This window comes from Leuciscus leuciscus (assembly GCF_965113295.1).
Source record: "Leuciscus leuciscus genome assembly, chromosome: 4".
NCBI lineage: Eukaryota > Metazoa > Chordata > Actinopteri > Cypriniformes > Leuciscidae > Leuciscus > Leuciscus leuciscus.
The window spans coordinates 44,382,589-44,397,801 of NC_138728.1; the positions used below are offsets into that span (position 1 = coordinate 44,382,589).

Genomic DNA, 15,213 nt, shown 5'->3' on the forward strand with positions numbered 1-15,213 from the left:
GGGGAGAGGCGGGACGGTTGAAACACTTTTCAGATAAACATCGTTTTCTAAGGTAAGGTTACAGATAGATTTTTTTTGTTTTTGTAATCAACAACTCACATATGTGTTCTCTTAGTATCATGTGTTATTCGTTACAAATATAGAATGATTTAAGTAAAAATTGACTTTGAAGAGTTGTTGTGCTTTGTTTCAATCGTCCCGCCTGAGTGGGACGGTTGAAACACAGGGGTGGCACGGATGAAACATGTTTAAACGACAACTATTCATCTAATGCTTGTTTTTTTTTTTATAACAGTACCTAACAAGTAACTTATGTGCATATTATTACAAACATATTTTGTAATTTATTTTAATTTAAAGGTTCATATGAACCATTTTTGTTCTGTCACCCAATAAACAATAGGCGATAAGCCTGTGCGCATTTTGCGTGCTCTTTCTAATAGGCTATTTTGACGAAGACAGACAAATCTGTTTACAATTCATATTCTTACATTTCTTCGAGTCATATTGAGTTTTTGCTAGTTGAATAGCCTGTTATTATAAAGAAAACGAGGTCAACCAGAAGACGAAAAATGAAATTTATTGAAAAAAGGACAACTGATGATTATTAAAGTTAAGAGATGATAACATGGAACAGTAGGCTAGGCTATAATTATTTATTAACAGTAGACTATAGGCTTAATAAACAACTGAACAGTAGCCAGGCTAAATAACAAATATATAATATATATATATATATATATATATATATATATATTTATATATATTTATATATACAAATATATAAACAACTATATAAATAACTATATAAATAACAGGATTAATTCATGTCACAATATTCACAAATGTAGTGTTCTACACCATCGGTGCAGGCCTCATGGGACCAGTGGAGGCAGAACAGGCACTGCACCCACACTTCCCCAGGCATGGAGGAATTAAAGGCCTCGCCACACACCAAACACTCCTCCTCGGAACCTGCGTCTGCGGTGGCAGAAACGGTGGCCGGAGCGACTGCAGCAGTGGCGTTGTCAGACTCAGGGATGGAGAAGAGTCTCTTCTGACAGCGGCGCTTCTTCAGAGCCGGAGCAACTGCTGCTAGGGTGGAGGCGGGTGCGGGGATGGAGAAAAGTCGCTTCTTTTGTGGTTTGGAGGACTTCTTCACAAGACGCTGCTCCTCTTCCTTCATTAAAGCCGCCTTGACTGGTGTGTCTGTGAGTATCGCAGTTGTCCTGGAACAGTAAATAGGACATTGGCAATAATTATTTTGATTTATATAGGCCTAATTGTTTGTGTCATGTTTTAATGTAGGCTAATGATTGTTAAACAACTTGGAAGTCAAACACTACACTTCACTTGCCTCCTTCTCCCTCCTCTCTTATTTTCCCTCCTAGGACCAGCCTTAGGAAAGGGACGGACTGCCTCTGGGCTGAATTCTTGGGCAGTATCAATGTCTGCAAATGGAAGGATGACATTCTTTTAAAGAACTTGTTCATTTTAAATGTAACATTCATTCATGCATTTATTTTTTTTATCCATCCATTTAATGTACCTGGAGTCGCAGAGGGTTCCAGCACCTGGTCTGCATTGTGTGATGGGGGAGGAGGACGGTCTGTCACAAATGACGGGGCAAAGGTATCCTCATCAAAGACCTCGGGATTCAGGGGCCAGATCTCGGTGCAGGAAAACCCAGCCGGCAGGTTATTTGGTGTTGCTGCCAGGGGTAGTGTTGCTACCACCAGGGAGGGGATATCATAAATCGTCATGTGCTGGCCTGGATGGTTTTTCATCCAAAGGTCTGACGCTGTGCGAACGTAGTGTTTGAGCGGACCAAACACACTTCGATCAAGAGGCTGGAGGTGGTGGGAACAGTGAGGTGGGAAGGACAACATCACAATCCCGTGTGCCCTGCAGAAATCTATTGCTGCTACTGAAATGTGGGAGTGGTGGTTGTCCAGCAATAGAAGCAGCATGGACTCCTTGGACACACGGGTGTGTATGGCAAAATGCTGAAGGAACAGCAAAAAATCTGCCTCCTGCATCCACCCGGATCCATTTGCAGACCCAATGGAGCCAGCCGGACCATCCCTGAGAAAGTGGTCCTTGAACTTTTTTCTCGGGAATATGAAGAACGGGGGGACATGGTTGCCCTGCGCGTTACCCGCGAAGGCGATGGTGACCAATGTCCCCCTCTCCCCAGAAGTCATGGCTCCGACCTGCCTCTCCCCCTTGGCCGCTATGACTCTACCCGGCACCTGCACAGTGGTAATGCCTGCAAAAACAAATGAACTGTTACATGAAATGTTAACTTTTAAATGAACTTAAGCACATGTTTATGACTAGTATTTATTTATTTATGGATTATTTAATTTATTTATCTATCTATTTATTAATTAACATTTCATGAATATACCTGTCTCGTCCATGTTCCAGATATCCTTCGCTTTGAATTTGTGGCGATCCAGGACCTTCTGTAAATTTTGGAAGAAGGAGTTCACATTGCTTTTGTTAAAGCTTGTTGCCCGCTGAATGCTGGTGGCTTGGGGGCAGCGGATGGACAGGGAGGTGGCACGCTGAAGAAATGATGTTAGCCAGTCCTTCCCTGCCATCTCCTTGTTCTTCCAGGAGGCAGGGCATTTGCAGTTAAACCTTGCTGCAAGTTGGTATGCGAGCCTGCGTACCTGAACTCATGGAACATTTTTATAATGAAACAGAATTTTTTTATAACTTATCTTGGTAATCACTGTTTGTGTGCTTTTTGTATTCATATTTAACTGTATATAGTTCTGTATTAATTATTTGTATTCATAATTAACTGTATATAGTTCTCTATTTATTTATTTGTATTCATATTTAACTGTAGGCTATTCTGTATTTATTTGTATTCATATTTAGCTGTATATAGTTCTGTATTTATTTGTATTCATATTTAGCTGTATTTATTGGTGTTCATGTAGGATGTAGGCTAGTTTAGTTTTCTTTACACTGACCTCTTTAGGGCTCAAGCCAAAATAAATGGCAGCTGCTCTTTTTAGATAGGCCTGCAGCTTGCCCTCCTGTTCTGGGTTGAACACCCTATTATTTGGGTTCAAGTAGCCTGGGAGCCTAACTTGCTGTAGGGATTTCTCAGCTCTCCTCTTCACGTACCGTGACAGGGTGACATGGTTGATGCCATGTTTTTCTGCTGCACACCTTATGCTGACCTCCCTAGACACTATATCTAAATAGGCCCTTTCATATACCTCTGGCTCAACCTCTCCTCTCCTTGTTGTTTTTCTCCTTATTCTTGGCATTTTCTGTAGGTTCATATGGTTAAATAACTATTAAACATCGAAAACACATCGTATGTATTACAAATGTTTTCTTTATTTATTGTAAAACACGTTTTTATTCAATGGTTAAACACAGTGTGGCCACACATTAAAAGCAGTTTTCCTATGACCAGGTTTAACTGGCAGGAGGTGCTGTCGTCCCGACAGCGCCTCCTACCAGTTAAACCTGTTTTGTCCTTAAACTAAAAAACTCTGATATTACACACTTAAGGGTGTGTTGAAGTACTAATACACCTTCTGTATTATCATAACAATGGCACATGAAACAATACATACAACTTGTCAGTCAAAAAAAAGGTACAGCACAAAATAATTCACTAACCGCATTCAAAATCAGCTTTCCCGCACTAACTATAAAACGGGATGACGTAAAGAAGAAATGTTTTCGCGGGTCTGGTCGGCATTGCGTTCTGTACGTGCTGACGAAATTTGATGTACATGACGTGAGGGGTATTCCAGGAAACCCCCATGTTTCATCCGTCCGCATTTCAATCGTCCCGGCTCTCCCCTACACTCCCCCCTTCTGTTAAGCTTCAATATCACAGTTCAAGTAATCAAATGCGGATAAACACTGGCAATTTGTAATAAGAAAGAAAGAAAAACAAGAGAAGAAAACCTAAAGGGAAAGAGAGAGATTACACAGACAATCAAAATGACATAATATTTAACATCACAACTAATACTAAAGTTTAAGATCGTTCAAGCTGCTTTAAATGGACCCAGCTACCAGCGTGTTAGTTTGATATAATAGCCCATAGAACACGCATGTCCAATACTTCAACACAGTTCATAATGAGCAGGGCTCGTTAAAGAGCTCGGTGGATACAGCGGTTCGAAACCGCAACGTCCGCTGCAGTCAGTCGTGCGAACAGGACAATAAAACAGTGACACAAATAAATATTAAAAAACAGAACAGCAGCCAGCGCTCTTGGGCCGCACCTGCAATAAAAACACGAATAGTATGTTAATTGTAATTTCACCCCTCCCAAAAGAGGAAACCCACCATAACGTTTCTTACCTCATTGGGAACGTAGGAAATTAAGCTATAGTGCACTTGATGCTTCCTGCCAATGCCCCACTTAAACAGGCTTTGACGCACCTCCATTATTGCGCCGCACAGGTGTACTCAATATCAAGCTGCGGTTCAACGCCAGTGGGCGTGTCTTGCCATTTGAAATATATGCAACCATTAAAAGTTACCTACTGCCAATGAGCCAAAACAGTACAGATTCTCAACCTGTCACACTTAGTTCATGTATTTCAGGGTCAACTTCCTGTTTGATGCCTGCCCCGCCCACCTACAGGATGTCACACCAATAAGGGCATCTAATTTTTATTATGTGGTCTCACAGCTAGGGCTCAGCAAAAAAGAAAATAAAGAGAAAATAAACTCTGTATAGTTATACTGTCCCATTCAACCTTATGCCCCAGTCACCCTTAATTCTCCCTATGCATAACGATAGTCGCAACAGGAAAACAATTTTCTGTTATGAAATAATGAAATTTATGTGTTATGTCTCATATGTGCAGAGTATCTTAACTTTAAATCCTGCAATTTCTGAGAGCAGTAGGCAAGGAATCTTAAGTGACAGCTTTCAGGATTGAGGTTGCCATATTAAATAATTAGCAATGTGTAAACGTATGAATGGTATTTTAATTACAATGCAATACAACACTGAGGTTAAATATCAGGGTTTCTGCACCTTCACCTGTCTAACGTGTGCTGATCTGAAAAGTTGCATAATATGTTGGTATACTTCATACAGGGTATTTTAATATATTCCTGTATACAGGAATTAAGAGCCTGTGGATGCACACAATTACACTATTACAATATCATTTAGAAAGGGATGTGTCAAGCCACCTTTATTTTTAGCGCTTTTTACAATACAGATTGTTTGAAAGCAGCTTTACAGTGATAACCGGAAAATAAGTCCAGTTTAGTTCAGTTCTCAAATATGGTGTCAATGCAGGCAGATCAATAATATAGTTGACTATTAAATTAAATGTCCCCTACTAAGCAAGCCAAAAGCCGAAGGTGACAGTGACAGGAACCAAAACTTCATCAGTGACAGAATAGAGCAAAAAACCTCGGGAGAACCCAGGCTCAGTCGCTCAGTTCTCCTCTGGCCAACGAGCGAACAGTGTAGAATTATGATTCAGGCAGCATTACACTGTAAATGTCATAAGTAAATGTCATAAGTATCATAAGTTAAGCAGCTGCCTCAAAATTTCAAGTAAAAACTAAATGGATTAATGAATTATTTTAACTCATTATTTTGAGTCTTGTTAAGCTGTGAATTGCCTTCTGCGAGTCAACATGACTTGTTGTTTCAACTTTGCTATGCAAGTTCAAAATAAAGTCAACTCATTAATGAGCATTCTGTTCACTTATCCCCATTAGTGGGTTCAACTTAGTAATTTCAATTAAGTAATGTCTTTGAATTAGGGTATCAAGTTAAGATGATCTAAAATAATGTGTTGTTTTAACTTAACAATTAATTATAAAAACACACAAATTTGAGTTCAAAGCATTTTTTTTATTAAAACCAATGTTAAGCCAATACAAGCTATACATAAACACTTCAATCATGCAATCATCTCAAACTTGTAATCAATACTTTTTTCGGTACCAAACTTCAGTTGGGTGTGGGTCACATAATGAGGCTAAGATAAATAGAAGGGTTGTGTGTGAGCTTACACTATGAGGGGGTATCCCAAGCAGACTCCACAAGTATTTCTCAGTGTGTGTATAGAAGGTGGATGATGGGAAGTGTTTCCTGCAGTTGTCTGCACTGCCTGTTGTCAACCAAGAAGTTGGTCATGCTGAATGTAGGCTAGATAGACCAATAGACACATACAGCAGTATAGATATCTATATTCAGCACCTCCAAAAAAAATCACAGCCTGTCATCTAAGTTGTTTATCATTGTTATTGGCGTGTGACCTAATGAGGATAAGTTGACTGATGATCACTGCAGGAAACATCTCACCTTCTATATGCGCGTGCACACCCGTCTGCTTGTCATATCCCCATTAGGTCACCCAGAGCTGTACTGAACACTATTCATATTCACCCAATAGAAAATACATTCCTTTAAAAGCATTAGCGTTTTCCCTTACACAACACTGAAATATTGAACAGGTTTTAAATGTAAACATTTAAAAAACCTTTTAACATTAATCTCACAGATCCAGCTGACTTATACCAAAAGCTGTGCTGAACCCCAAACACAAACAAACTAAAACTTCAGACTGCAGCTGGTGGTTTTCAAATATTTGAAACTTGAATACAGTATACTTTGACCCCATTATTTGAACAATATTCAGCATTAAATGTATTCAGTCCAACAAAAGTAAATGTATCAAGTCCAAGAAAAAATCAGGGCTCCTCTCCTGTTTGCTTAACCCCCTGAAGTCGACGGTATCGCCGGCGATACCAGCTCGCTTTTTTTTTGTCAGTGTAAAAGAAACTCATAAATACTCTGTTGACTTTGATTTTCCATAGGAGTTTCATACATCAATCGATTCTGTTAAATGTGTCTTATTTTTGTGTATACTCACAATAAAAACAAAGTGTTGTGCTTTTTGCCAAATAAAGAAAAATAAACACGAAGCGAGTTCTGCCTTCTCTCTGCCAGTGAAGTCCATTCTGAAACGCGTCCGAAAATGAACAATAACTGAGCGAATACTCAGTCAAACAGGCATACAGACACACAGGCATGAAGCTTGAATTCTCTTCTTTTAAATTAAGTAATTTATATAAAAAACAAATATTCTCATCTTGTGAAATCTGTATTAAAAGAGAGCGATTCCAGTCGACCTCATTACAGCTGATTCAGATGTAATGTGACCCCGCCCACGGAGAGCGCGCGCTATTCAAACGCAAATGGCTGAGGCAATCCTGTGAACGCCCCCATCAGCTCGAGAAAACACACATGTTTATTTAGATCATTACTTGTTTACACCGTCTTGCAGCGCTGTGAGGAATAATACTAATGGAAAATGTCCCTCAGAAGTGCGGGTATATCGGAGATGGGTCTGTCTGCGGACTGCAAGAGAGGGGAGTAACAGGAAGTGGGCGTAACTTGAAGTGGGCGTAACTTGAAGTTGTCCAAATCACACAGAACCACACGATATGTCAAACTCAAAATGAGATGTTGTCGGCAAGATGCCAGCTCGTATAGAGACATTTAGTAATGTCGTAAGTTTAACATTTAAACCACATTATTAGATTACCCTTTGACTTTATGAATACACATGAATTACAGCTTGGCAATATATTAAAGGTTTTTATTAAATATTATTTCAAAACAAATTTCAGCACATGTAGTCAGAGGTACAGAAAAATAATAATAATTCAGCAAATAAGGAAATTGTTTTATTTATTTTAATCATGTTTGTTAAAAGTATGTTGAATGATGTTAGTTCATTTGTGCAACCATGTATTTGCTATAATGATGAAAATATTTGAAAACCAGTTAAAATCAAGTAGCCTAATGATGCAATCCTTAGTTTAAATCTTAACTTTTGAGTGTATGCAGAATTAAATGGATGTAAAATGATCATGTCACATGTGATATTTTATTTAATGTGACAGAAAAAAAAAAAAAGACAGTAACACCAGTGACACAATGAATTACCAATGACATACATAAGACCAAAGATCATTATTCTTCAATAATAATAATAATAATATAATCATAAAGTTTTATTATTTTTATTTTATTTTATTTTTTTAGCACAATTCACCCAGCGGTAATTCAGGGAAAAAATATCCGAATGCTCCACGTGAAACTTCGGTCTTCCGATCTTTTACCATCGTGTCAATTCTCAATTGATTTTGATTAATATGCGCGAGGGAGCGAGAGAGAGCCAGACAGTTTGAAGACGCGGGCGCGCGCGCGACCGGGGCTCTCTCTCTCTCTCTCTCTCTCTCTCTCTGCTCGTTCCTATCGCAAGCACAGCAGTCATCTATTCTACATCATTTACCGATCAAATAAGGCTTTGGCGAGACAAAAAATCGCTTGTGAGAGAGACGCGTGAGTGACAGAGAGACGGAGGGAGAGCAGGGAAAGGAAATGCAGCTGAATGAATACGCTAACGTTACGTGTTTTAAATAGCGAGCGTACTTTAAAAAAAAAAAATTATAACGAAACGCAATATGTTGCGGCCGGTGTTGATTCTGTGACGCACCGCCACGAATTAGTCTATGTGTGGGAAAAACTGTTTGTTCTGTTTATGTTAAACTCGTGCGAACTGTCTGTTTGCTCTTATCGCTCTCGCGGTACTTTGATATCACAGACCGGTCTGTGCAGCGCAGCTTTAAGTCGAAAAAAACAGTGAGTAACTTGAAGTGGACGTAACTTGAAATGACGTAACTTGAAGGGGCGTAACTTGAAGTGGGCGTAACTTGAAATGACGTAATTTGAAGGGGCGTAACTTGAAGTCTTGCAGGATGCAGACAGATTCTATTGGTATATCGAGGAGCGAGCTGAGGAATACTAGTAAGTTTTTTCCTTCTCACGTGAATTTCTTCACGTGGGTTTCTGTTTATGAATGAATAAACGGCAGAGATGCGCGCTGTTTACCACAGCTGGCAAAGACAGTTTAAATTTAAATCGCGTGTGTGAATGAATGATGATGTTTTAGCAAACTGTATTGCTATACTGAGATGAGTAAAAATCGACTGAATGTTGAAATAAAATGTAGGCTATTTGTATAAGCAACGTATTAAACTGCAAATTAACAATATGCCCTAATATTTCATGAAAACAACGTTACAGTCAGACGAAATATGAAAGACAACATTTTGTTTAGTAGATTTGGGTACAGTTTTTACTGTAGAATATACTGCCACATCAAATAAGCTTTTGTTTAGCAATTTCTATATATAAAATACTATTTTTGTCAAAAATAAAGTTATCAACTAAGATGTTAGCTGTTCCAATGTTGGCTATATTCAAACTAATGAATACATAGATAAAATGTAGGCCTATAATCATTTTTTTTACAAAGAAAGAGTACACTTGAAATATTGTTGAAATTGTAATTATTGTTTTAATTGTAACCGTTTTAATAAAATAGCAAAACATATTTACAAGATAGATGTAAGCAAAATCTTAAATGGTCAATATAAGTCTTCTTCTAAATATATCTTTTGTCCTTGCATTGTGGCTCAGTCAGTGTCACACCTGAATGAATGGCTAATTATGCAGAGTGGGTGGGACATTGTATTCTAAGGTGTAAACCACTCCTCGTTCACGCCCCCCTCGCATATTGGCTTTCCAAGCAAAACCTGTTTTACATCAATTTAAATCAATGTATGGTTTTATGTGAACGATAAAGCAAGACTATTTTCACATAATTTTGAAGAAAAACTATAGGCGACGACATCCATTAGTCAAAAGTCTTATTGCCACATATTTAGTATGTGTTTTGTGGCCTTATTTCTTTGTTTTTTCGATAACCACGCATAAACATTATTCTCTCAAAAATGAAAACATGTACATACATGTGGCTCACATATTATTGTAGTCCTGTTTGTGCTATATAGAGAGAATTTACACCTTTGCCATTAATATGTTTATAAGCAACTGAAAAAAGCACAAATGTCAGGGCATGTCAGAACACCCCCAGGGCCCAAAAAACCGCTCAGACTCCAGAGGGTTAAGTGCTTTTGCCTTCAACTTTGGTATGCATGTCAACAGAAACAAATGAAAAAAATGAATTCCAATCCTATTCTCGGGTGGGGCATGGTTTACAAATTATACCCCAGGAGCTTGTTTCGGATGCCGTGGACTCTGGCAGAGGCTTGATCTGGTTTGATCTTCATCACTACCATCTGAAGGAACTCAAAGGAATACTTCATGGCTCGTGGATACTCAAGGTTAACGCAGTAGATGATCCCCAAAAGCATGGCAAAGCTGGATGGCACATCCTTGAAGTTGTGAAGCACAACATTCTCCTCAACCACAACTGCCACATTGAAGACCTCACGTGGAAAGGCATCCTGGTTGTCACCTTCACAGCCTATCAACAGGCCAAGTTGCATCCCCTCCATGGCTGCAGCCAGAGTCTCACCATGGGCCTTGAATGAATGAATGAATGAAACCTTTATTGCCCCGAGGGGAATTTGTTTTGCACTGCTTGAAAAGCAGAAGAAAAAAAATAGTGTGAATGTTTGGGTCAAGAAGTACATGCTCTGCAAAGCTACTTAAGTCTCAGTGATCATAAACCTTGTTTTCAGGCTAATAAAATAGTCTTCTTGGGCTTTCAGTTGTGAGTGTGCATGTTTGTAGGTGCAATGTTGGAAGGTTACTGCAAGGGTGAAAACTTCAGTGTCCTCTCAGATCTGGGGAAGTGTATGTTGCACTGGGTCCTCTCCCCATCACTATTCTACCTCTCCTTTCTCCTCCCCCAACATTGTTCTAACCCTCCCTCCTCCCATCACCACTATTCCACCCAACCCTCGTCCTCATCACTATTCTGTCCCTCACTCCTCCCTGCATCATCACTATTTTGCTGCCACAGGACTTTATCAACACCCATGAGTGTATCTAATCCAAGCTCTGTGTTAAAGGTTGTGTGTGTGTGTGGTGTAGTGAGGTGAGTGGGGTGTGTGTGTGCACGCAAGTGTATATGTGGGTGGGTGCGTTCGTATATGGGCTGTTATGCATGACAGAAAAAGGTCTTACGTCACACATCCTGATGATGTCTTACGTCACACATCCTGATGATGTCACACACTGCCATACTACCTCTTCTCTTAGGTAGTGTGGCAGACCCAGCAGAGCAGCAGTCCTTCTCCTTTCGTTTGTGTCCTACAAGACAAAAATAAGCAGTGTTGAGATTTTATTGCAAACATCTGGTGCCCAATTTTACAATTCTCAGCTCGTCTACTCACGTCTTTCTTCAGACAGTCCAAAATGGCTTTCAGTGCAGGCTTCTTTGCCGACTTGGTCGCAGCTTCGTACACTTCCAGCAGTCTTGGTGCCAGGTCATCAAGTCCGTCGAGGAACGACTCGAGAAGGTCTGTGCTTACGACTCTTTTGAACTCTGCCCGAACCTGAGCAGACAAAAAAGACAAAAAGGTTAAGAAATTAGAGAAAAGATTTTCAAAGCATAGAGTCACAATTTAGTAAGCTAAGGTTGAGGGAAATAAACATGCATGACACAAAAAAATCTTTAACTTTTAGGTGGCAAAATATTTTTAGTAGCCTACTTCTGTGAATTACACTCCGCAAACCAAAAGTAATGTGAAAGGATAAGCGGCCGCCACACCTTTGATGTCATTGCTGCCAAAGTTAGTCAAATTCATGCAGAATTCCAGATCAAAGGCAAAGTCAGTGCCTCAGTCACTGACAATGGTAGCAATTTCGTTAAGGCATTCAATGAATATGGAGGGTGTGAAATGGATGATGAGATGGATAGCAGTTCTTCAGGAAGAGCAAGAGGAAGAGGAGCTAAACTTTTTTTTGCCACCTCACCATCGATGTGCCGCACATACTTTGAATCTTGTTGCCATGACTGATCTTGACAAAGCTGCCTCACAGGGTGTTTCTCGAAAATTATACAGAAGTGCAATGTCTAAATGTGCTGCAATCTGGAATAAGGCTCATCGCTCATCAGGTGCTGCTGATGCAATTGAGGAAATTGCCCAAATGATATGTTTGGTACCTTCAGTGACTAGGTGGAGCTCAGAGTATCATGCAATCGAGAAGTTGATGAGTCTCACTGAGAGTCAGCTCAATGGAATCTGTGACCAGCTGAAATTGGCCAAACTGCATCCTCAAGAGACAATGTTTCTAAAAGAGTACACAGCCATTCTGAAACCTCTTGTCTACTCAATCAACCTGCTCCAGGGAGAAAAGAACTGTTACTTTGGATACATAGTTCCCACCATTCTCAGCCTAAAAGCCAAGTTAGCTGAAAAGTTGACCCAAGTGCAGTTCTCAACCCACATCCTCTCAGCTGTTATAAAAGCCATTGACACTCAATTTGGGCAGGTGTTGGCCTCCCATGAGGCAAGGATGGCAGCTTCCACCATCCCAAAGTTTCGACTGTGGTGGCTTGCTGATGAAGAGAGGGGAGCCATGAAATCAGCAATGGTCTCCAAGAGTCTCGTCTTCTTCATAGAGAGCCTTCTGAGGATGCCGGCACCACTGGAAATGCCACAGTTGGAGGTGATCCAGAAGATGATGAAAACTTCTTCACTTTTGAGACAACAGAGATGACAAGTTCATCAGCGGAGGAAGAGGTGCAGAGGTATCTCCAGGATCCAGACAAGTCATTGGCTTCATTGAAGATGTATCCAATGATCAGAGCCCTCTTCTTAAAGTACAAAGTCTTCCATCAAGTGCTCCTGTCGAGCAGCTTTTTAGCCAGGGAGGACTTATTTTCACTCCACATCGTAAAAAAATGACAGATAAGCACTTTGAGCAGGCTCTCCTGCTGCGATACAACCAACTTTACTGGAGTGTTGACATGTAGAGTAGGTGGGTCAAATAGGTGGCTCAAAACATATTGGTCTTTACAACACCTTACATGCCTACTGCAAATGTTAGAAAAAAAGTTTTTCACCCCATCACCCTATGATGGCAAAGTTCAACTTTGACATTTTGGATAGGTTTTTGCTGCTAGCCTTTGTTGTTACATTACCAAGAAGTAATGTTAGTTTTTCAATATAACATTGTTCCATGAGGGTAAAATGATATTTGATGGCATAGTTTAAAAAAATAATATTATTTTGCCATCATCACATTCAGTTTGAGTTTCTGTTTTATTTTGATGGACCATTATTAGTGTGTCATTCTTAACGAAAGAACATTAATGTGAATATAGTCAGCTGTAACAATCTTGACATTTTTTATGGAAGGTTTGGAACAGAAACAGAATATTTTATTTGTCTATTTTCACACTTTTAACAGCTGAGTAAATAAAGAATCTGAAAAAGGAAAATTGGTCAACTCTCAACTCATACCCTTATAGTCTTTGTTTTAAAATATTGCACTTTCAGGGAGACTTGGGCCTAACACATTCAGCCAGTTGGAACAGAAAAACACACCAGAATAGGCCTGTTTAGTATGCAGGATTTGATGGCCGCATTCCTACACTTATAAAATGCAATTCAATGTGGAAGTAATCCTAGTATTCAGAATACGTTACTCAGATTGAGTAACGTAACGGAATACGTTACAAATTACATTTTTGGACATGTATTCTGTAACGGAATACATTTTGAAAGTATCCTTCCCAATACTGTGATTAGACAATTAACCAATGACAACATGCCACAAAAGACTGGAGGTGTGTTGGACATCGGCTGCGGCTGGATGTAACCGATCGGCGAGAGTAGTTACATCCACGTACATCCGCGTGCAGGCGGGGAGGAGCTTCAAACGGAGATATGAAGCCGGACACGTTGTGGCTCCCGTAGTTTGCTGCAATTATGTCAGTCATGGCAGATCACGTGGCGTTTGCTTGCTTTATCGCAGACGAGCTGGAAGCGATAGAAATTCCATTATTTTTGCATGAGCAACGAAGGTGAGCAAAGGTTAAATGTAATAAGTATCTTTTTAAACAAATGATAGACGCATTATCAATTTAGTTTTAAAGTTACTGCCTAGAATCCTAGAAAATTATATGTTGAATAAAAATACGGTATTGAAAGTCTAAAGTCTTTGAATGTATTACTGATGTAATGGGTGGCTTTTATAATCAATAGTGTTGCTAGCCTTTTGGTTTAAATACAGAGAATTACTCATTCTGACACAGAAATAATGGACTTTACTCCAATTTCAACACTTCTGTATACACTAATTATTTGATTAAAATCCCAATTCAACATAAAACATTGATAATACATTTTTGACTACATGTGTGTTTAGTTAGGCTACATGTATAGTGAGTACAATTCCTCTTGTTCTTATATAGAATGGTTCTGTGTATATAGACAATTCTGTGGAGGATGTTGTCCCCTCTCTACAGTCCCTCAGAATTTAGAGGTTATTCCAGGCTTTCCAAGGAACAAGTGGAGGTATGTACTGGTTAATATAAAATTCATTGAACTATTACAAGTGTTAGCATGTTGTCTTGATAACCTATTTTTCTACATTTGCAGGATGTCATTACTACCCTTGGTCCTGTTTATATGAATTTACAACAGACCAAACTGCCACTCACAAACAGTGTTCTTGCCTGCCTTTGGACATTGGCCAATCAGGAGTCATATCGTGGGGTCGCAGATAGATTTAACATGTCAAAATCCACTCTTGCCAAGCATCTCCATGAGTTTTGTTGCAATGTGAACACATACATGGCCCACCACATTTCCTGGCCCAGAGGCCAAAGGCTGGAGATGTCAAAGTTAGGGTTTGACGCAGCAGGTTTCCCCAACACTGTATGTGCAGTGGATGGGTGTCACATTCCTATAAGGAGACCCCACTGTGATAATCCCCTAGCATACATGAATAGAAAACAGTTTTATTCTGTAAATTTAACTGGGTTTTGTGACAGTCAGCGGCGCTTCTGTCACATCAGTGTGGGTCACCCTGGGAGTTGGCATGATGCCAGAGCATTTCGCTTCACAGAAGTTTGTCGTATTCTTGAAGAAGATCCTCATTCCCTTGTTCCACAGGGAATGTACATAATTGGGGATTCTGCCTACCCTTTGTTGCCTCAACTTATGAGGCCTTATAGAGACAATGGCCACTTGTCTGCTAAGCAAAGATGCTTTAACAGAAAGCTCAATGCAGCTCGCATGGTCATTGAGCATGCATTTGGCATTCTAAAATCAAAGTTTAGGAGGCTCCATTACCTGCAAATGAGAAGCATTTCTAATATCAGCTCAGCAGTCTCAGCCTGCTGCGTTTTGCATATATAG

General features: G+C 39.7%; 2 protein-coding genes and 1 long non-coding RNA gene across 3 annotated transcripts; 1 reads left to right on the forward strand and 2 right to left on the reverse strand.

The window, feature by feature from the left end:
* Positions 1-1,118: 1,118 nt before the first annotated feature.
* On the reverse strand, positions 1,119-1,604 carry LOC309496171. The gene is made up of 3 exons (XR_014205029.1): positions 1,550-1,604; positions 1,358-1,451; positions 1,119-1,229 (listed from the first exon to the last, which is right to left on the reverse strand). It is a non-coding gene; the product is annotated as an uncharacterized lncRNA (long non-coding RNA).
* Positions 1,605-1,612: 8 nt separating this feature from the next.
* LOC309497268 (uncharacterized protein) lies at positions 1,613-3,331 on the reverse strand (the record flags this gene model as incomplete). Its single annotated transcript, XM_082167496.1, has 3 exons — positions 2,411-3,331; positions 1,687-2,269; positions 1,613-1,637 (listed from the first exon to the last, which is right to left on the reverse strand). Exons 1-3 carry the CDS (start codon positions 2,604-2,606, stop codon positions 1,613-1,615), a joined length of 804 nt encoding a protein of 267 aa, XP_082023622.1. The 5' UTR covers positions 2,607-3,331.
* A 10,967-nt stretch (positions 3,332-14,298) lies between these two features.
* On the forward strand, positions 14,299-15,213 carry LOC309497269 (uncharacterized protein; the record flags this gene model as incomplete). Its single annotated transcript, XM_082167497.1, has 2 exons — positions 14,299-14,367; positions 14,452-15,213. 2 exons carry the CDS (start codon positions 14,299-14,301, stop codon positions 15,211-15,213), a joined length of 831 nt encoding a protein of 276 aa, XP_082023623.1.